This window comes from Nylanderia fulva, unplaced genomic scaffold, assembly GCF_048542155.1.
Source record: "Nylanderia fulva isolate GAGA-0341 unplaced genomic scaffold, ASM4854215v1 Scaffold17, whole genome shotgun sequence".
NCBI classification, from domain to species: Eukaryota; Metazoa; Arthropoda; class Insecta; order Hymenoptera; family Formicidae; genus Nylanderia; species Nylanderia fulva.
In genome coordinates this window covers 2,813,392-2,835,497 of record NW_028189945.1, presented here as the reverse complement: position 1 = coordinate 2,835,497, position 22,106 = coordinate 2,813,392, and the positions used below count along the sequence as shown (strand labels likewise).

At 38.5% G+C, this 22,106-nt stretch overlaps 4 protein-coding genes across 5 annotated transcripts in view; 2 read left to right on the top strand and 2 right to left on the bottom strand.

Moving 5' to 3' along the window:
- LOC114938369 (PAR-domain protein 1) overlaps nucleotides 1–13,371 on the bottom strand; it is a 66,791-nt gene extending 53,420 nt beyond the window's left edge. For both annotated transcript variants that reach the window (XM_085481180.1, XM_085481181.1), the window contains exon 1: nucleotides 12,625–13,371. In XM_085481180.1, coding sequence (XP_085337306.1) covers nucleotides 12,625–12,712 — 88 coding nt within the window. In that variant the 5' untranslated portion in view covers nucleotides 12,713–13,371. The remainder of the gene's footprint in view (nucleotides 1–12,624) is intronic.
- MED27 (mediator complex subunit 27) overlaps nucleotides 1–22,106 on the top strand; it is a 140,329-nt gene that overhangs the window by 83,761 nt on the left and 34,462 nt on the right. The gene's annotated exons all lie outside the window — the stretch shown is intronic.
- Nucleotides 1,725–3,642, top strand: LOC114938372 (uncharacterized). Its single transcript, XM_029312318.2, has 2 exons — nucleotides 1,725–1,927; nucleotides 2,929–3,642. Exons 1-2 carry the CDS (start codon nucleotides 1,725–1,727, stop codon nucleotides 3,539–3,541), a joined length of 816 nt encoding a protein of 271 aa, XP_029168151.2. The 3' UTR covers nucleotides 3,542–3,642.
- Nucleotides 15,934–22,106, bottom strand: part of LOC114938366 (uncharacterized) — a 29,593-nt gene continuing 23,420 nt past the window's right edge. Inside the window, 4 exon segments of the mRNA XM_029312304.2 lie at nucleotides 15,934–16,207; nucleotides 16,209–16,803; nucleotides 17,162–17,622; nucleotides 18,232–18,336. Coding sequence (XP_029168137.1) covers nucleotides 16,001–16,207; nucleotides 16,209–16,803; nucleotides 17,162–17,622; nucleotides 18,232–18,336 — 1,368 coding nt within the window. The 3' untranslated portion in view covers nucleotides 15,934–16,000.

Here is a 22,106-nt window from a genome sequence, read left to right as displayed (position 1 = left end):
ATGAGCGTACCTCATCTCGTTATCACACTATATTGTACGCATTTATAAGAGAATTTATTTAAACACATGCGCTTTCTCTCTCTCTTTCTATCTTTCTTCGATTGTATGAGACATCTATGTAATCCTTGCACGCATAAATAACTCGGTGCGGCTTAATTTACAAAATAATTTATTCCTAAAATAAACATATACATTGATTCTACTTTAAAAACACAATAGCGTAGCGTGTCAATATAATTTTGGGTTTAATGTAATACTTTTCACTTAAGATAATGTAACTATATATATAGTGTTCCGACACTTCGTTTTGATAATTCAAACAGCCGGAAGAGAACTATATTTACGAAGGTGTAAGAAAAGAATTCCGAACTGTCACGGCACAAAGGTCTGACATGCTTCCCTGGTGCCATTTTGTGCTGTTTTATTTCTGTTCGAGATAGTGGCAGAAAAAGAGCGAGGGAAGAGGAGACGAAGCAGACTCGCTGCAAATAGACATTTTAATTTATAAAGCATTGTCTTTCCTAAAATAGTAGTGGCTTTATACGTTGCTAAATATGATTACTTCGATTCTGCAAAACATAATAGACTAATTTGAGATGAAATCTTTTTCCTCTCTTTCTTTTTTGATTTATAAAAATCCGTTTCATTTATCAATTTATTAATTTTTAAAACAATCGAAAAGAATAAGCAACAAATGTATGGAATCATATAAAAGAGTTTAATTTATGAATATGAGTAATTAGATATAATCGCAAATTTCTTCTCGCTATTTATGGATCGGATGTAAATATTTATTTAGATATATACCAAATGTTTATCAACTCGCGAGAGATTTTTAGATATTAAACATGTTTGATTTAATCGCAATTTATTCGTCTAGGCGAGGAGTTTCATCGCTGTACTTTGATTGTCTGATTGCACATGAGTCGTGCTAGATAGCTCAGAACGAAGTTCAAGGGAAACCGGTAAAAGTTGTATGGCAATTAGCGAATACTCAAAACCCGCGCGATTTTTTCTGAAAGCAAAAATATTTCTGCCATAGAGAGATTCGTAGACAGCAGAATATTTTTAAAGCTGAGTTAATATCTATTGCAACATGTGCAACATGGTTATGACTCATTCGTTTATTGCACCTTAAATTTTCGTGGCTATAGCGATTTCGATATCTTCGATAAAAAAAAAAATCGAGAAAACAATGTTACGTTATGTCACGAGAATGACTATCATTTCCCTTGGATACTGTTTTATTGAAATCAATGAAAATTTCCCGTGCTGAATTAAAAGTTTCGATTAAAAAATTACAAGGGATACAAAATGATTTTAGTACCGTCAACATTCTAATATTTTATTAGTATTTTATTGCGGTGTTTATATCAGATGGATTGCGGCGCGTGTTCTTAGAAAGGAAGGAAGCATAATCAACATTCCTACCATATTTTCCTCTCAACAGAGGTAGAAATCCTTACATTTTTCTATCTAAGTAAGCCCTTAAGATCATCATTAAATCTTTACGTAGCGAGAATCTTTAGGTCTCTGTAGATTCTTGAAATTTCAAAATTTCAAATTTGTTTGGAAAAAAATTTGGGGTTAAATAATAGGGTTTTATTCACAGAATCTATATATTTTAACGATCGATTGTAACGACATTGATAATAAAAAAATTATAAAACGACGACTGTACGCACGCAGTGCACAGAATATATTTGCTAAAATCGTTAGTAGAGATGCCTGCCAGGCGGACTCCAAAGGTCGAGGCACTGGTTGTAAACGCTATACGCAGATTGCAAGATCTGCAAGGCTCGACGTCGCAAGAAATTAGCAACTATATTTCCCAGGAGTACGATGTTCCTAAGAACGAGATTGCACGACAAGTTCAAATCGCTTTAAAACGCGGTTTATCCTACGGGATTCTGCAGCGTTCCGCGAGGTACAAATCCGAATATATTTCCATTCATCGCCGATTACATGATGATGATTTCACTAGGGAAAAATAGCTTTTATTTCTCGAGTAATTTTTGATGAATAAATAATAGCATGTTTGTACACAGACAGAATTTTCCCTTAAAATTTATTCTGAAAATCGTGAGACAATATGGTATTGGAAGAATTTCTCTGATTAATATTTATGACAATAAAAAATATTAATATCTACCGCAATAAGATATAAAATATGTTTGATTAATTTTACTACATGTACATAGTAAAATCAAATTCTTACAATATTGTCTCACGATTAACATGATTTTCAGGGTAAATTCTAAGAGAAAATTTTCTCCGAATAGTTTTTTTACATTGTGAGCATTTAGTTGAAGAAGATCAATCGCGTTAAAATCACATCTCTTGAACATTTTGAAACGTTGTATAGTTTGACTTCTTAAAAATTGCAATCGATTAGACAAAAGAGAGAGAGAGAGAGAGAGACATTAAATCCCACGTAATATATTGGATAAATTTAAGATGTTATTTTTTTTCTGCACCACAAAAAAGCTTCTTATCAATGTTGAAATGATAAAGCCGCTGGGTCGAAAATAAAGCGCAATAGATTAAGTCACGATTGTGCGAAAGATACGTGACCCATTTTGTGAAAAAATATTGTGATCGCATTGCACACACGGTACTCTCTCTCTCTCTCTCTCTCACTTGATCAAATAAATGCTGCGTCATATATGATGGTGTAACGTAATGTATACATCGATATATAAATGAGTGTTAATGTAATCATTGAGAGGACTGAATTTAACTTTTAAATGTCAAGTAATTAAACGAACGAAACGTGGATTCTGCCGGTATATATAAATTATTTCTCGATATACGGTGCATATTTTTTACGACAAAAGTTGTAAAATGCCGAAGGCAACTGTAATAATTTATAATTTATGCCAAGATAATAATAATTATTATGTCAAAATATTTCACTGACATTTTTAGCGGCCACTATTCGTGCAATCGCAATTGTCTCGAACAGCTTTCGTTGGGGGATGGAACGGGTGATGGGGTGATAGAACCTTGCCCGAGTCAACCTTGGCGATTCGGCGTACGTGAAAGAAAGAGGAAAAAATTGAGAGCAAGGAGAAGGAGAAGGGAAAGGGAAAGAGAAAAAGAATTGGAAAAGAGAAAGAAAAGGAGAGAAAGATTGAGAGGGAAAAGGAGAGGCAGATCTCGAGGACGAAGGAGAAGAAGAAGAACTAGAAGGAGAAGAAGAAGAAGCAGAACAAGAAGAGGAAAGAGAAGAAGTAGAACAAGAAGAGGAGGAAGAGGACGAAGCAGAACGAGAAGAGGAGGAAGAAGACGAAGAAGCAGAACAAGAAGAGGAGGCAGAAGCAGAACGAGAACAAGAACGCGCGCTGATCGCAACGAGATGGAAATCGAGGCGATGGTTTCGGAACCAAAGAGAAATGATACTTCCAAAAACGAGGTCTCGCACAAAAGCGATACTTCCATATCCGAACATTCGGGCGATATGCATTTTCAAGATCCTCCTTTACAAGATTCTCAGTCATCGAACACGTCCGATGATGTCTCCGAGATCAGGGAAGGGTAAAGTTTCTTTTAGGAGATAAAATGGGAATATATATGTGTGTAAATCTGTGAACAAATTATTCGTTTATTCGTAAATATTTTTATGCATAAATTTTTTTACGCATTCACTTGAATCTCATACATATGTATATAAATTGAAATCACGATGCCTAAAACAGCGTATATTGTTAACATTTCTACACAAGTTTCGAAATCTCGTGTATTTATACATACATTTATACACACATTCTTTTATATTCAATATCTTGCGTATATGCCATATCGATTATTACAATATATTGATTTTATACAACGTGTGTGATTAATTAATTCTTCGCACTTCTTTGTAAAAGAAAACTCGTAAAAGAAAAGCGCGATTTTGAGAGAAAGAGAGAGAAAGCGATTAGTCAACATCACGCTGCCCGTCACATGGCATTGAAACTCTAGCACCCTGAGAAATGACGCGAGGACCCGCGGCGCCTCTCGACGGACCTGAATGTCGGCCTTGTCGGCTAATGATAGTCGCGCTAATGACGAGTCTGCACACGCATGTACGCGCGCACCGCGTGACTATTTCGCCTAGCAACTCTAGGACTAGACGCAAGATGCATCGGCGACGGTGTTTCGCGTTGCCAGCTGTGAATGATAAGTGCGTGTTACGTATCCGAACGCGTATGCACATATCTCGAACGATATTTTTAAGGGCATTCTCTATGATAATTCTCAACGAAAAATCGATCTCTTCTTTTTCCTAGGATACGATAGGTTTCTAATGTCGATTATTTAAATTCGATTCTACACGAGGGTCAATAATTTTCAATTATTATGATTTTTTTTTTTTATATCTGATACAAACAAAATTACATTTATTCAGTCTACATATTTTAATCGAGTTCAAATATCTCGAGTTAAATATAAATATAAATAGAATTCAAATGATTTTCATCCATTCTATTTAACATGTGTTTAACAGGGACTGTCCGACGTTATTATCATATCGATTCATTATGCGTACTTCGTCCAAGGGAATTTAGGTTCAGTGAACCTACATTCAAATGACGAAGCGACCGAAAGATGATTATATATAAACATTACGTTTATATGCAATGTCGTCAATCGCTAGGATAATTATGTAATATAATTAATTCGATAAGGCAATCTGAAGTTTATTTCCAGTCTCGTGTCGTGTACTCTTACGTCGACTTTCGACGAGGAAGTTATATCTCATTATTGAGGCTTCGCATTCCGAGGCATATAATTGTGCAATTAACACATTTTACATTAGTCTTTTCTTCGTATATTATTATTATCGACTGATTGACCGACCGACTAACAGAGAATGACTAATGCAAAGAGATAGAACAGTTCTTGTGATGATGAATACTAGTTGCATTAATAAATTACGTTTGAATTCACGCAGCTAATGATGTTGCTGTTATTGTTGGATACACAAGAACTATTATTGTATCATGAAATAACGCATGATATTAAATGATTGCTATTTGATCCGACCGCTTTTTTATATATTAATCATACGCGAGTATTGCAAAATAGCTTGACCGGGAAGATTTCTTGGAAAATGAATCGTGAAAAAGAAACGATCGCGTATTATTTTCCTCCGGGATAATGATGACCAAATGGCCTGTAACTTTACTAGTGTAACAAGAGAACGTTTTATCACGAGATTAATCGTGTACCGTCGTACACTCCTCGTGCCGAACGTTAATTAAGCGTATTTACACGTGTGCCTCGACAAGTGGCTGAACAGACAAGAGACGAGGAATCCGCAAAACCGGTTAATTTCGGTCGCTTCAATTTTCAACACCATACATAGTATGATAAGAATAGTAAACAAGACTTTATATATATATATTGCAGCGTCGAAAATTGAACTAATCGATTTACGTCGTCGGAAAAGTCGTCTGACGACAACAGCTTGTTTGCCGATCTAACGGTGCAGATCGTCCCTTCGTTTTCCTTTATATCGAGAGGAAAACGAATCGAAAGAGAAAGAGACGCGGAAAAAGAGAGAGAGAGACCCGTTCGTCGTTTCGCCGCGAAACCGAAAATACTCATGTCGGCCGGTATGTTGAAACCTGGCATAAGTTTTGGCGGGTTGCCAGGAGAGCGGTACTCGCTTGGAGGCCACGCCAGGCCACGAACGATCAGCCTCGACAGTGCGAATCTTTAGTCAAAGGTAAAGAAGCCTCTCGCTTCTACAAAAATCGCAACGTCGATCGAGCAATATTAATAAATCGCATATCGATGTTTTTTTTATCAATCGTTATCGTGGTATTTTCGACAACTAACACGAGCAATTTTCTCGCAATAATTTCTTATCGGATACTCCAAAGTCGTATCTTCGACATACAAGTTCACCTGTTGACTATATACATATGAAGTTAAGCGATAGTCGTGTCTAAATTAATGCTCGCTGAAACTGGAACGCTAATGTTTCAACTGATAAGTTTATTGTTTCGCGAACAAATTCCTAGCGAGATAAATCTTACTTAGCTAACTCACAGGTCCGCGAAAGAACTGGTTAACAAAACAGAGAATTTAGCGTTTCTTGTTATTTACCGAAATCTCCGTGAAAACATCGACGTAGCATCGATATATGCATCGAAATATATTCTCTTCGCAAATCTTCTCCACTCTGTCAACATTCGAAAAAAGTACCTCGACGAGAGTCGAGCAACACGTGCTAACGAGCAAAATCGCGCGGTGCTAAACATTTCTTGAGAGAGATCTCGCGGATATCGCGAAGGACCTTGAAATAGTTAAGAGGTATACGAGACGCAACGAATAATCTCTCCGATTGGCCTGGGGCTAATAATAGTGAAATATAAGATATAATTTTGAGGGTCATTATCTTCGATCATTAAAGAGTCGTTAGCGCTTTCAACGTGTCTCAGAAAAATGGGTGGGTTAAAAAGAATGGACGAGAAGTTAATTTGTAAAAATGAATGCTCATAAATTTCAGAGATATATCGTGATATATACATATAACAATCAAAATAAATTTTTGTTGCGTGTTTTACTTTTTATTAAATTGTTTTATTAATTTTTTGTTAGAAAATAAAATAAATAAAATAGGAAAAAAGATGTAGGCAAAAAATCTTACTAGCTGTCGATATCTTTTAATTCAACAAGCAAGTGTTTATAAGATGTTATCGCGATCGTAGAAATCGTCATCGAAGACGAGGGAAACAAGGTAATTAACCTTTACCTTGGTCTTTGCGCATACGATCTAGGAACGACTTAGAACGACTTCGAAAACCGGCAGTTGTTGGTGAATGGTAGATGTTGGAGCCAACTTAGCGATCAAGCGGCTATCTAAAGCACCATAAAGTTGGCACTATTGTGACTATTATGCGACTATTATTTCATTCGAAGAACGATGTCGAGATAATCAATTTATTTCTCGTTCTGTCATATTTTTCGACTTTAATAAAGTATAATCTCGCTCTGCAACTCGACTGACCAGTTTCATCAGACAACATGTGAAATTTATTCAAACAAGAGATAATCTCCTGTATAACAAGATCGTTATCAGATAAGAGCTTTTTTTTGCAAATTACTGAAAACTCCTATATAATTACTGTTTAATATAATATATTGGAGCAAAATAAAATAAATAATTTCATTAAAAACTTAATTATTTATTTTATTTCATTCAAATATATTATATTAAGCAAAATAATGAATAAAACGTTAAATTAAATAAATTATTTTTAATTTTGTAAATTTATAATATATTTGACATACATATCTGTTTTAATATATAAAAAAATCAAGTATCAGAGATATCGCGGAAATTGATGGAAATACAGTTGGTACGAAATACAAATTAAATCGATGCGATTATTTCCTCAGCTGCGTCGCACGCGAAGCCGGCTTCACTATGCCGAGCTATATATTCGAGAGAGTTGCCGGTACTCTTTTCTGATCTTCCAGTCTATCCATCAAACGGATTGACGTGTGTACGGACCTGGCACGCCAAAAATAATTCGTCCAACATATTGTGAAAGAGCCACGAGCCGCGGTAGAGATCAGGATGTAATACCGTTGCTAAGCTTTCGACGGGATACATCTGCCGATAATTACTCAAAAGCGAAAATTATTACATACTTGCAGAATATAGCATGTAAAGCCCCTTCGTATCTCCACGGGCGAATTATCGAATCGTGGCTTTTTCCATGGTTGGGGATTAAAACGAGCCCGCATTTCGTGAGATATTTACTTAAAGAAAATTTTCCTTGCGAAATGACGATTTATAATCGCGACATAATATGCTTGTCAAATCATCTAAAACTCATAGCTGATGGAATCTTAAATTATTTGCCCGGCCATTAAGGCCTTAAGACCTTAAGAATAAAAGCGATTAAACATTTACCGTGTGTATTTTTTTATTTTACACGTGACAGGGTGTTTCAAATAAAAAAAACTCGCAAATTTCAAGGGAGAAAAATAAGAAAACTGTTTTTAACATACATAACAAGTGATTGATGGTTTCTAAAATGAGAGATTTTCTTAGTGATTTAGGCTGACAGGTTATATAGTATATATATGTATTTGCATATATGTATATAATGACATATATATATTGTTGAATATAATTTTTTAAAGTTTGTATATAGTTAGTTTCAAAAATAGGTAGCTAAGGTAAAAGCTATATAATTTTTGTAGACATACATATATTTTCATCGAAAATATTTTATTATATAAAAATTCGCCTGATTTATCTCTTGAGAATTAAAACTGACAATTCTTACACACTATTACAAACTTGTCAAAGTAACAGTAACTTAAAAATAGACTTTGATCATGATATACAGTAATGACAATTTATTTATTTGCCTATATACCTTATTAACAATGCGTGCGTAAATCTGAGGTTTATTTCGCGATCCGAGACAATAAGAAAGCAATAGCGACATAAGTTATATCGATCGTGAATGTGAATGAAAAATGAAACGGCGCTTAGCACGCGCGACTTATCGGCGTCTACTCGCCGACTTGCAGTTCTCGTCGTCGACAATCGTAGGGTCACTAACGATGACGTCCGCGACAGTGACCATAAGTGACATCGATCACTTACTGACGCATTGAGTTAAAGCAAACAGTACGCCAATCTTTTATTCGCGCTAAGGAACAGATGAAGGAGAATTTATTCTTACAATCGCACCCTGTATATGTTTATCAAAATATTTGCGTGTATATTTTTGTTAAATCAAAAACACTTGGCATTTTAAATGGAGCTTTTAAATCAAACAAATAAATAAATGATAAATAAACACGCGAGAGATAGGATCTTGAAATAAATATCAAGAAAAAATCAATAAGACTCCAATTAATTTTAATTAACGTCCACGGTTCTTAATTGACAAACGTATCGAAGAAGCACGTGTTTTATGCAGTAGGAAGGAAAGACAGATTAAATTAGGAGGGAACAAATATTAGGACAGAAGGTAGGGTACATATAAAATTGTTGGGAACCATCGAAAGACAGATAAACAGAGGTATGCCATTATACGGCATTATTGGCCGAATTGAAAAGTCTGGGACCTCCCTGGCTCTCTGCCATTCTACCATTACTCTCGCGTTTATATCCCTCTTATTGATCGGCATAAATACGAGGTGCAGTCTGCCTCATCCCTTCGGGAGCCCCCGGTGCGTCTTGTTTCACGTTTCCGCATAATGTTACATCGATCGACAATAATTTAATCCTAAAGCATGAGCATCGCGCGGGTCCGTTAAACCACCCAGCTGAACTCACACATATTTCTGTATCAAATCGAAGGAATTCTCTAAATGTAGGCCACACGATTAAAAGCTCTATTGCCTGCTCGCGAGCGCCTTAAAGTCGAGAGAGGGATCTGAAATTTATATACCGCGGATACACAGGATGTATCTAAATAAGTACGAAAAATTGAGATGATTCTTTGTCGAAAATTAAGGGAGGAAAAAATTAAGTTTTTATTTTTTACATATAAATAAATATCCTTTTTATTAATGGAAAATATCTACCTGGTTTCATTTTTTAATTTGTCTGAAAATTGAGAAAAAAATTTAATTTTTATACCTTCCTCTTCAGAAAAATGTAACTTTTCAGAGAAGGATATAAGAGTATTTTTAGAACGAAAATGAACTCTATAATATACACACGATTTCTCTATGTCCATATATATGTTATATGTGTGTGTGTATGTAATTTAAAAATATCATACTAAATAAAATCGGCAATTTCTCTCCTTGTGCAAAGAGAGATTGTTGATTTTATTTAGCATGATATTTTTGGATTACAAATATACGATCGATTTTTTATTATTATATTCCATAGACTATGTTTATAACGAGAGCGGATAAATGGTGCGTGGATCAGAATATCAGTGTAAAATACTCGTGTGACGTAAAAAAAAAAGAGAAAACAATGTGTAACATATATTTTTAAAAAATCACTGCATTATCATGCTCACTATCACAATATGAGTCTCGCTATGAAAATTTAACGCCGCGTTATGCCGTAATACTGAAAATAAATAGACTGTCACTCACTGCAAGCCATCTGCGCGTGGATAAACGTAAGGGGATTTAGTTCTTACGACACTGCAGTATCAGAGAAAGAGAGAGAGAGAGAGATAGAGAGTAACACGAAGCGTTGCCTTCTGTCGCGATATATCATATGCGTGTTTGCAGCTACATAGTATCTTTTATAAAGAAGATATCGCGACGACGAGGACGCATTTTTCCCCCCAAACTTGAGCTCGCGTGAGCAGCGAACAGAGTGCCAATTGAATTCGAGGCCGATTTATTCTAGCGACCAAAGTTTATTTTTGCCCCGAAAATTTAGCATATATTTATATCTACGATATAAAAAAAATAATAATCGAGATTTAAAAAAATAAACCAACGAGTCGTACATATCGATCGAATTTTCTGTATAAAACGCGTTGTTTCGTAAAAAAAACATCAAAAATGTAACGTCACATATTTTTGTTCATTTTTGCCTTCGAAACGAGATTGGGACCCACTTCAGATAATCGCGTTTCGCGCAATTGGAAAAGCAATTCAAACGGACTTTGTAATCTACCTGCGATGAAAGCATGTATATATATATATACATATATATTTATATCGCTGACCGCAAACTGTCGGAGTAAAAAAAATTCGAGCAATCTCCCTCGCGCGTGCATATACGCACGATACGTTTGATATACTAATTATTTAATCTGCATTGCATTAATAATACGATTCGGCGAGGTAGGCGAATTGGGGACGGTTTCCTGAGTCGAGACGAGTAACGAGTTACTTCCTATTCGGCTGTGTGTAACTGGTTTCGTGTATCGCTTGGAACGAAACGAGTTGCATCGCAAAAATTACATCATCCGATTGCAACTTACATCAAACGGTACGCTGCTTCCTGGAAAACGTGCGTCCGTGTAATTAACCGGAAAAAAATAGACGAATTAAAGTGGAATTAACTGTACGACGTATACTTTTTGTAGTGCAACTTCGCAAAATGTCTATTTCTGCGTTGATTTGCGCGAACATTTCTTTCCTGCTTTTACTACGTAAAAGATAGAGAGGATATAATTATCGCAGCAAATGTGAAAAGAAATCAAATAAAAAGCACAGTAATTGTGAGATGGAAATAACGAAGTTGATTTCATTAACTTTGGGTAACTTTAATGTTTATCGTTTTCTTTAAATCCAAGAATAAATGGAATTAAGAGCATTTTACCAAAAATACATTCAATGTACCTAATCAAATTTCTCATCTTTGAATCATAAATCTAAAATTTTTGGACATCTTTCCGCGTCTTTTTGTAACTAAAGCTTCCTAAATTGGATCATTTTAAAATTACTTTTACAATGAAGATAAATATCATCAATGCAGTTGAATATTTGCAATGCGAAATAAAATATATAAAAGCTTCTAGAATTGACAATTTTATTCACAAGCGAAATAAACGATCAATAATTCTTTCAGAATTGTATGCTTTTAAATACTATAACGCAGTCGAATATTTTTAATGCAAAATATGAAAGGATTCGCTCTAAAATACCTCTGCTCTGACGAAAGAAAACGACTGTTTGTTAGAAAAATCGAAATTGGAAGGCGCAGAAGATGTAAAATATTTCGAGTCAGTCCCTAATTTCGAAGATTAAAAATTCCAATGTTATACAATAACTTAAAATTGATAATGAACTCCCCCATCGATTGCTTCCAAGTCAAGCAACTTTCCCCCTTCGCGGAAGACGTTATAGAACTTGGGACACCATCGCATGGCTTCTGAGCCATGTCGTGTAAGATTAGTCGCCAGAATCGAGCGTGTAGGTTGGATACGTTCGCGTTGCGAGGTAAGGCTGTGGCAGCTAGTCACGTGGTTCGCCACGGGGTCTAAACGAGGTTAATCGGCAGACCAGCAGCGTCGGCGCAATGACGACGAGCAGACACGAGCTTCGTCGTCTCTTCCGTCCGTCTCTCTCTCTCTCTCTCTCTATGTCTATCCGTTCCTCTTTCGCGTTCTCACCCTTTGCACTTTGGCCCTCCTTAGCCGAGTCGCGTGATTCGACAATAAGGATAAAAGTGCGAGCTCCCGGGTAGCGAATTCCAGAAATTCAAATATGCGCACACACAAAGTCGCGTGGAATATTCAAACTTCCGTACGCGTGTGCGTGTTACTCATTAATGCGCCCGCGTGATCATCCGCCAGTCTGCGCTGTGGTAGCTCTGCGTGTTGCGCGTATTTTGAAGCGGCATACGTATATATATATATATATATATATATATATATATATGTATATATTTTTGCGAAAGAGCGCAACCGGCGCGCGCGCGAAATCACGTGCTTTTGCGCGACCGGCGAACGACGACGAGCGGACGTAGAAGGCGTCTCTCGCGCTGCCAACCAGGTATACAGATGCCAAAAAATGAGCGTTTCTAGCCGTTTCGCGCGTGTAAAAATTCTCCTTCGAATCCGGCGCGAATCAGGGATGAGGTGACAGGATTGGAGAACGGAGAACCGAAGTATATCGGCGCCGAAAAGGTCAATACTATCCTATATCCTATCCATGGTAAAATTTGTCGGAGCTACTTACCGATCAGCGGAAATATGCTGGGCTGGTCGAGCAGCGACTTGAGACTGTTTTCGACGAGAGTGGGAGAGGAGCGGTCCTTGTCACTCATTTCACGCACTGCGCCACGAAGCCTATTTAGCCGCACACCTCGGGGGCACCTATATTGCCGCGGCACACACGCGCGAGGACGCACTCTCGATGGCACACACAGCCCCGCGCAGAAATATATATATATATATATGTATATATATATATATATATGTGTGTGTATAGATAGAGGAGAGAAGAAGGCACGGAGCGGATCAAAACCAAGACAGGCAGACAGATAGACAGACACAGGCAGGGATGTGTAGGCGTTATTTCCTCGCGATGACACACGCGCGACGAGAGTGCCGGAGTGCCGAGTGCCGTCTCGCTGCTCGAGACTAGAGAGACGGAGGCACGATCGAAAAAAATTGGGATGTACGAGACGGGACCGGACCGGTGTTGCGCCCGCGGATAGGAGAGGCCTATCGCCCGAACCTCTCTCTCTCACGCCGTCACGTTGCCGTCTCCCGCACTCTCGGGTATATCCCTATATCCTCTCTTTCCCTGTACCCGCTCCTCTGGGCGCGTTAAAATAAACGCGGAGCGCTGGCCCCGTGGACTCTTGGCGGTGCTCTTGAAAATCAATCTAAAAGTAGCTCGCCTCGTGGCGCGATCTCCTGGCCGACTGGCGGACCGAGTGCCGTTTTAAGCCTGCCGACGCCTGCCGCACTGATAACGAGCACCCGGCCCGAGAGTGCTCGCCTTGCCTGTCTCAGTCAGCGTTATCAAGCCGTCTGCGCGCGCAGCCCCGCTCTCTCGTCCGCATTAACGGGGCCGCAACGCGACGCCGCATCGCGAAACCCCAGAAACAGAGACGTCGATCGCTGCCGAATTGCTCTGGAGACCCTTTACAGACTCCTGGTACTTTGGTTCTCTTCGTCCTGGTCCTTTGCATAATAATCCTAATAGACGATCAGTTAGGTGTTCTTGTATGTATCGAAGAGTTCCAAACGTCAAATAATAATAGCGTTCAACGTCGAGAATTAGGAGTTAGGAGCCTTGAATGTGTGTTGTGTACAGACGTATCCGAAGATACGTGCCGGGTTTATGATTTTTGTGACCGACTCCGATAAGGTGGACCTTTACGAGGACGCGCTCGGCAGATATTGGGGTCATCTGTGGTCATCTCCTTCAGATTTCTGTCCCAAACAAGATTAGAGAGATGATTCGATTTGGTAGAATCGACTTGGTATTATCGCGCGTTGCGTTGAGGAATACATTATGAATGAATATCGTTATATTTCTTCGGTCAAATTATTCTGCGATTTTATTTAGACCGCACTTTAAACGTTAACATGCCGCAAGAAAAATTAAACGCTCAAACTTTGTCGAAAAGTTCCCTGTTTTAATATCACAATACTATATCATCCATTTAATAACAAAAAAATCTAACATATCATAATGATTTACTTGAAAGCTCGAATTGCTTGAATGAATCGAATCTATATTACATTAATATTAATATATTTAGCTATATATGCTTCGATATCGATTTGCTTAGAATCGATTTGTAACACACGGTTATTTAAAAAAAAAAAAAAAAAAAAAAAAACTTTTTGTATGTAATAATCTGTCTCGGTAAGAGCTATTACTTCACCTAAATGAAAGACACTTAAATCTTCGTAGATAAGATAAGTCAAACTCCTATCGAATGATAAGCTCATTCGGTTTACATGCATGCATGTCTGGTTGCCATCAGCTTTATATCTCCCTGCTAGATGTCTGTAGCGCTCAGTTTCTCTCTTATAAAGATAAAATTTAAAGGGAATATATATATAATACTGCGTAAAAAAGTAATCGCGAGATAATCAAATTCCAAAAAATAAATTTAAAATATTCGTATTTTTTTGTCTCTTAATGAATTACGCAACGGTGAAAATCATTAAATATGTAAAACTCGCAGATCCTCATATTCAATATGATTATATTAAAATGTAATAATAAGTATATAAAAATATTTTTGTAGAGAAAAATAAAAGTAAGATAGGAAAAATACAAGAGGTCAAAACACAGTGGCATGATATTCAGCTGTATTATATAATTAGAATGAAAATGTGACAAATTACGCACAATGAGAAATATACACAGAGAACAGCATATTATCAATTCTAAATCTATGATAGTCTCATATAATAGATCACGCGTTATTTCATTACCTAAAGAGATATGTTGCCCTTGTGGATTACAGTACGCAGTCTTATATAATTATACAAAAAAAAATAGAGTTGTAAGATTTATAAAGTTTTATCTATCAATTTCGAAGAATATCAAAAATTTGAATATGATCGAGAAATAAATTAAACCAATCATTATTATCAATAATCGCATGCGAGCAAATCGAGATTGCAATAGTTAAATAACATAGTTGGGGATAAACTAAAAATATCTTACATGCATAAGAAACGGAGACAATAATGCAAAATATAAATTTTTGGAAAAAAATACGACTGATTTTAATTTGTCAATTAAAGTAGAAAAATTTCTCTTTTTGCGCGTATCTTTCTCGCATTCTTTCTCTTTCGAATCTAAATTATATTACGCTCATTTAATGAAATCAAATTACATAAACTACGAGACAGTAGTATAAATTATTAAAATTACTTTTTTGTTAACTTTCAAAATTAGACGAAATCAACATGCGAGTCAAATAACAATTTAATTAGTTTATTAAATAATGACTAATTAAACAATCGGTGAAACGAGAACGATTGTCATTCGCACTTAACATGTATCAGGCATTTCCAAGCTCGCCAATAAATAATTTTCCAATGAAACGAACAAAACTGCAGTGAACAAGGTGCAGTGTCATCGATAATTGCGCAGAGTTTGCAGACGGGCAAAGTTTCATCGATACTGATACGAAATTCGCGAAACTACAAGAGATATGGCTGATAACGAAATCTACGGTTCTTCTTTTCTACACTTATTAGAATGGCTTCCGCATTATCTACGAAATACGCAGGCGTATATTATAAACTCCTTATTTTCTAAATTTTAATTAAAATGCATTCGACTAAAACGAATCGCAGCTGCTACATCAATACTACGCCTCTACATATCTTATCAACGTAAGAATAGAGACCGCGCGAGATTCCATGTAGAGAAGTTATTTACAATCTTACCCGAGTACTGCTTACTTGAATATTCTCTATATCGTTCTATCTAAACATTATTCCTGAAAATCGATCATGTAAGTCGGGGGCTCGTGATTTCGAGCGAATCGAGTCTGCGAAATTCCGGGGAGACCACGACGATCGTAGAGTGCGGTGGGATCGAATTCGGCACGATCGGATCTTCCACGGGAGAGAAATCAAACCCAACAGACGCTGACGGACTCGGTCGCGGTTTGCGGCGACCCGCCAAAACTCGCCCGATGATGCTTGAAGAGCGCCTGGATCTCGGCCGGGGTCGAGGACCATCGTCGGTGTCTGGCCTTGTCGAGGGGCACTTCCGGCAAGCCTACCTCGGTGTGGCAGCCCTTGACGGGGATGATCGGTACTGCCACCGAAGGTGGCAGGACCGACCTCCTGGAACGAGCTGATCGAGAAGAAGCCGCTCTCGCCCTCGGCGCTGCTCACCGGGCTGCTGGCCGGCTTCACCTTGGAAGAAGTCTTGCCGGTTGTCAGGCTGCCCGGACTAGATTCCTTCTTCTCCAGCCGCTTCGCGCTTCGACTGAGCGTCGAGGAAGGCGTGTCGTTCGACGTAGTTCCGTTCGACGGGATGGCGAGCGCGACGGTGTCCTCCTCCTCGGTCGTTTTACTGCTACTCGAGTTCCAGGACGCGGTGTCGGGCGATCTTCTCACGCTCGGCGCGAAGGCGCGTTGCAGATCTCGAGCGAACTCGTTGACGGATGGTTTGAAAAAACTCGCCGATCTACTGTCGTCCTGCTGACCGCTACTGATGGCTCCGTTTCCGTGATCGTTGCCGGGAGGATAGGTAGCTTCCTGCAGCATCGTCGAATTGGCAAAGTTACCGCTAGGTAGGGACAGAGACGGGTCGTGATGACGGTGGTCCACTGTCGGGGATGGGGAAGATCCGTTGTCCTCGATCGGCGTCACTCTCGCGAGATCGGGCTCTCGCATCGCCAGCAAGGATTCGACGGTTCTCAGTAACCTGTGCCGATACATTAATATTTATAATTTTTCCATATGTAAGTCTCGAGATTAATTTATATATGGAACTTTGTGATCTCAAATCAAGAGATACAGTTCCGAATAATTAATTTTTCGTGCTTTGGCTCTGTTGTCCGATTTAGAAAACATCATATTTATATTCTTTATATCGAGAGCCGAGAAAAATATTTATTTCTGAGATTAATATTTATATTGTTTTAATAAAAAAAAAAAAAAAAAGATAATGATATATCAATATATTAATAATCGAAATATTTTAATATTTAATTAATAAAATAATTGAACGATTAATAGTAAAAGGGCTAAACAAATGAATTTAATCTGGGACTCTTTCGCACCTAAACGCTTCCTGAGACAGCTTCTCCGGCGGTATCTCGTCCGGGTTCACCTCCGTCTGCTTAGGTTCGCGATAAGCGACATTTTCGGGAACGTGATTCGTTTTGTTGAGATCCTGGGGTGGTTTGACGCGAGGCGAGGTGCAGTGCACCGGGTCATTCCTTCGCAGAACGGACCAGGTGAACTCGCGGAAGCAGATAGCGTTCGGCGTGCTGATCTGCGTGACCGATTTGGCGCGGGTGAACGGCGAGGACGTCGACGACGAGGACGACGGCGTCGCGGTGCCGCGATTCGGCGATGGATCCGCGTTCACCACCGTGTGGACGCTGCGACTACGCGGCACGCGCCTCTTGTCCTTGATGTTTTCCTTGCTGTGCAGGATCTCCAGGCTCCGGTGAACCCGGCCCAAGAATTGGGCGACCTGCTCCATCGTAGAACGATACATATGCCTGTTCGACTCGACCTGCGAACGAACGAAACGAATGTTTCACTCTTGTCGCCTCGTTCAATCTATGGATACCAATCGAGGAATTATTTCATTTGTAAAATATCACACGGAGAGAATTATCTATAATAGAATTTTGGTATTGGACAAATTTATAAGTTTCTCTGATTAAACATTTAGCACAGTAAGAAATATTCATATGCGTGTACATGGTAAAATTGAAATGATCAATATTAACATATTTTTTACCTTATTGTGGTAGATATTAATTACCATGATTTTCAGGGTAAATTCTAAAAGAAAAGTCTCTCTGTGTAGGGATGAGTAATAAAAAATCTTTGGGAAAGACTAGCATGACGGTTTTAAAGTTTAGGTTTTTTCGCTAAATCGGCAAATGTGCGTGCATAAGTTCATTCATGAAATGATAATGAAATTATAGGAAAAGTTTCGGCTAGGCAAAAATCGCGAATTATCGAGGGAGAAAACTAGTTGACCGGTTGTTACGTGACGCGATATCGAATAACCGGAGCGAGGTAAACCGGTTGCGATCATCTTATCGATCGCTTCCTCCTCTTCCTCTTCTTCTTCTTCTTTTGAAGATTTTCAACTTTTCGCACGATTACGAACCTGTTTGACCTGCCATTGGAGCGTGTCGACTCGCGCTTGAAGAAAGACGTTTTGCAGGAAGGCGCTCTGCAACCTCCGGTTTTCCTTTTTCAGCAATTGGCATTGCTACAACAAGAAAGAAAAAGACTTGTGTTATTAGCACATCTCCTCGAACCCTCAGACTTTAAACATTATATTACGATTGATTGTGATTGAATACCGCATCAGCGACGAATAATTTGGAGAATATCAGGAACTCTTATAATATCAATTAAAGGAAGAAAAAAGATTACAGAAAATTTTTTCGACGAATATACCTTCTCGAAAAATTTTCTAATAGAGAGCGGATTTTATGGATCCACTAACTTTGCCAAGTATTTCATTTTATTCTTAAGAAGAACTCGTTCGTTTCTAACGCACTAATAACGATCTGCTGCACAGAGAGAATTTTCTCTTAAAACTTACCTTGAAAATGATGATAATCGTGGGACAATATGATATTGGAAAAATTGTATAAGTTTCTTTGATTAATATTGACCACAATAAAAAATAAAATTAATATCTGCCACAATAAGATTTAAAATATGTTCGACTAATTTTATCATGTAAAAATTACTACATACTATTCATATTTTTATTGCGATAAATATGAATCGGAGAAGCTTTTATAAAAAAATTGTAATACCATATATATATTGTCCCACGATTACCATGATTTTCAGGATAAATTCTAAGAGAAAATGCTCTCCGCGTGCTTAAAGAGTAATTGAGAAGTGGAGTAATGAAGAAAAATGATTGAAACGGGTTTTCGAAAGAGAGAAAGAAAAAGATAGAGACAGGGACAAGTTGCGGGGCCACTTTTCCGAAATCGCGATTCTACAGAGGATGCTTCGAGATTAGATGCAGATCGAAGATCTCGCGTGATGCGATAGCTAGCGGTCCACGTGCGTCGGGAAACGAGTCACTGGTTGGACGAGGTACAAAACGCATCAGAAAACGCGAACGTCGATAGCTTCCCGCGATTAATCACGGGACGTTGCTGCTGGCGTGCGAGCGTGTTATTACGAATTTTACGCTATTCCGCTCATTGCGAAGAGAGCACTTATGCCGATTAATAACACGCCCGACGTTATAATGGCGGCGTTTTTAAAAGATATTCCACGTTAAACGAGCTATATAATGGGAATCTTTGATGTAATCCATCGCGCGCCGGTTAATTAATTAAATTCAATCGTAATCGGCATAGTCCTACAAACCTCCTTCTACCGACTTTCCTGCTTTTTTTTTCTCCCCCCGATATATATTCGCACGATTTTCTACCGTCTTTTATCATCCACATACATCGAGTAATCAATTTTCTCGATTAATTTCTTTCCGAAGTAATATCTTCATATAATTCTTGTTATTATATCGTAATCTAATCAACAGAAATCATACTGCCTCTTCGTGATAAAATTCACCATAGTTTTGCATCCTGATTTATATAAATTAATTTAGCAGAATGGAGGCCTACGATTTAAACGATGTTTCATGTCGGACGCGATGATTGATAAACCGATTTTTGTCGTTTGAAAATATCACCGCGCCGATTAATTATCTTTTACGAGCGATCAATTATCCTTTCGTGACTCTCGGTCAAGGATCGCCAAACTAGCGAGAAAAATAAGGATTTGCGAGACGAAAAAAAATCCACAGCGACGACTATTAATAACCGACGAAGCGGCGATTCATTATATCTTCGCATAGATTATTATGCAACCTTAACCGAGAGAGACTGGAGGAGATATTCTCCATATCTTGGCGTGGGATATTGGCCGGCGAATAATGTTGTCGAGTTTCCGAGAGAACGATGCTGAGCGATCCATAAATCAGAAGGCATTGAGAAAAGGTCAGGAAGGAGGGATCTCCGATTTGAAACGAAGCACGCCTCATTTTCCACGCGTTTTCCACATTTTCCGCGTCTAAACGACGACGGAAAATTGTATCTCGTCCCTGGCCGCGATGAAAAAAATTGCGTTATTAATCCTCTCGGATCCTATGATTTTATCCTCCTTGCGCGGCGTTTCTGCCTTCTTTTTCCACGCTTAATCGATACACACCGTGCAGTAGTTGTTGGCCGCACGCAACGAGATACCGCACGATAGCATCCAGCGGAATCTATCGATTCCGCATCTCGCGAAGAATTTAATGAAACCGCGCCGGCTAAAGTCGAATAGGACGGAGGCAATTTTCTATCTAATTTTCGATAGCTATCGCACGGCACCGAGGCATCGTTGGGAGGATCATGATGGTTGCAGTTATTAACGGAGAACCGTCCTTCGAGGATAACTCGTTACAAGGATCGCCTTTGATTACATCCCGGAATATGTTCGCTTTCGAAGCTCGCAGATGCAGCGACGCCTTGACACAGTACTCCATCTCGTAATAGTATATTTCTAATCAATTTCAAATCTAACATTTCTCCTCCATTTTTAACCCTTAGTCCCGACGGTTCTTTTCGGCACCTTTAATCCCGACTCATGGGTCGTTTGCGTCTTTGCGTTATTTGGATCAGTAAAAACGCTTTAAAAAATCTGAAGAAATTCATGGAGCTTCTTGCAACCTTCAACTTGAAGTCCCAATCATATATAATAATATTTCGATAAAAATTATTTTTTTATACAGTTTGTTATTAAGAAATGGAGGTACCTAACGGAGGTACGAAATTTCGTTTGGGTCGCAAACGACCCATGAGTCGGGACTAAGGGTTAAGATCTCGCAACGATGATGAATGGAAAAATCGCGCGAGAGAACCCGATCGCACGCGTAAAAACAAACTTTCGTATACGAGATTGCGCGCGGCGTCGCTGAAACGACTAGAAACGAAGGAATATCGTATATAGTGAATAATTCAGGCAGTGACCGTAGCGAGTGTGACGTCACGATGGAGTATTCAGCCGGTGGACTGTTCAGGCTGAGCGACCATGCGTGACCCCATCCGGCCGTCGATGAAAAATTTCAACTTTCCGTAAATATACCCTCACGCACACGCGTGTCGGCAAGAAACGTGACGGAGGAAATATCGATTAGGCGAAGGGAAACAAAAAATTCGGGCAAACCGGCGCGCGCTTATCACGAAATCCAACTTTGTCGTTCCTCGGTGATTTTTTCGCACTGAAAATTGATCGCCGTTCGTGTTACATTTGTGTAACAGCGTTTAGTTTCGACATTTTAGTCCTTTGTATTTACAAAGGAGACGTAATGCACGTAGTGACGTATATGCTCGTCGCGAAAATCTGATCTAGACGCGATACTCTCCTCGTATACGAGGTCTTTCAACATCTTTCATCCTGGCCTCGTTATCGGTTGGAGGCCATCACCGGATATCTCGCAATAAACACCGTCTTTTCTCTCGCTATTGTATGGAAATACGCTAAGGAAGAGAGGTCTCTCTCGTCATGTGTTCTCTCCTCGTGCACGCAGAATCTACCTGTTTGCGATTACAAAGGACGACCGAAATAGAAATCGAAATACGACATTCATTAGCGACGACATCGCCAAGTCCGCCCATTGTTCCGATATTCGCACGGTTCCTTAAATAGTTCAACAGTCAATGTCAACTGTTTATCGGGCTCGATTAAAACACCGACATTCGAGATTTTATCTTCTCTGCGCCTCTCCTCTCTTTTATCATCATCATTCAGTCGTTCGAAGATTTATAGGAAATAATTTAACAAAAAAAAAATACTCTAACAAATCTGTCTTATTATATGCAGGAAAGGATATATTTACAATTAAAAATTACAGAGAAAAAATGCTTTATTATAAATGCTTTATAATTTTGAAAAAAAAAAAAAAAAAAAAAAAAAAAACATTTCCAAGTCTATAAATCTAAAGTAATTTCTCGGAAGAAGTTA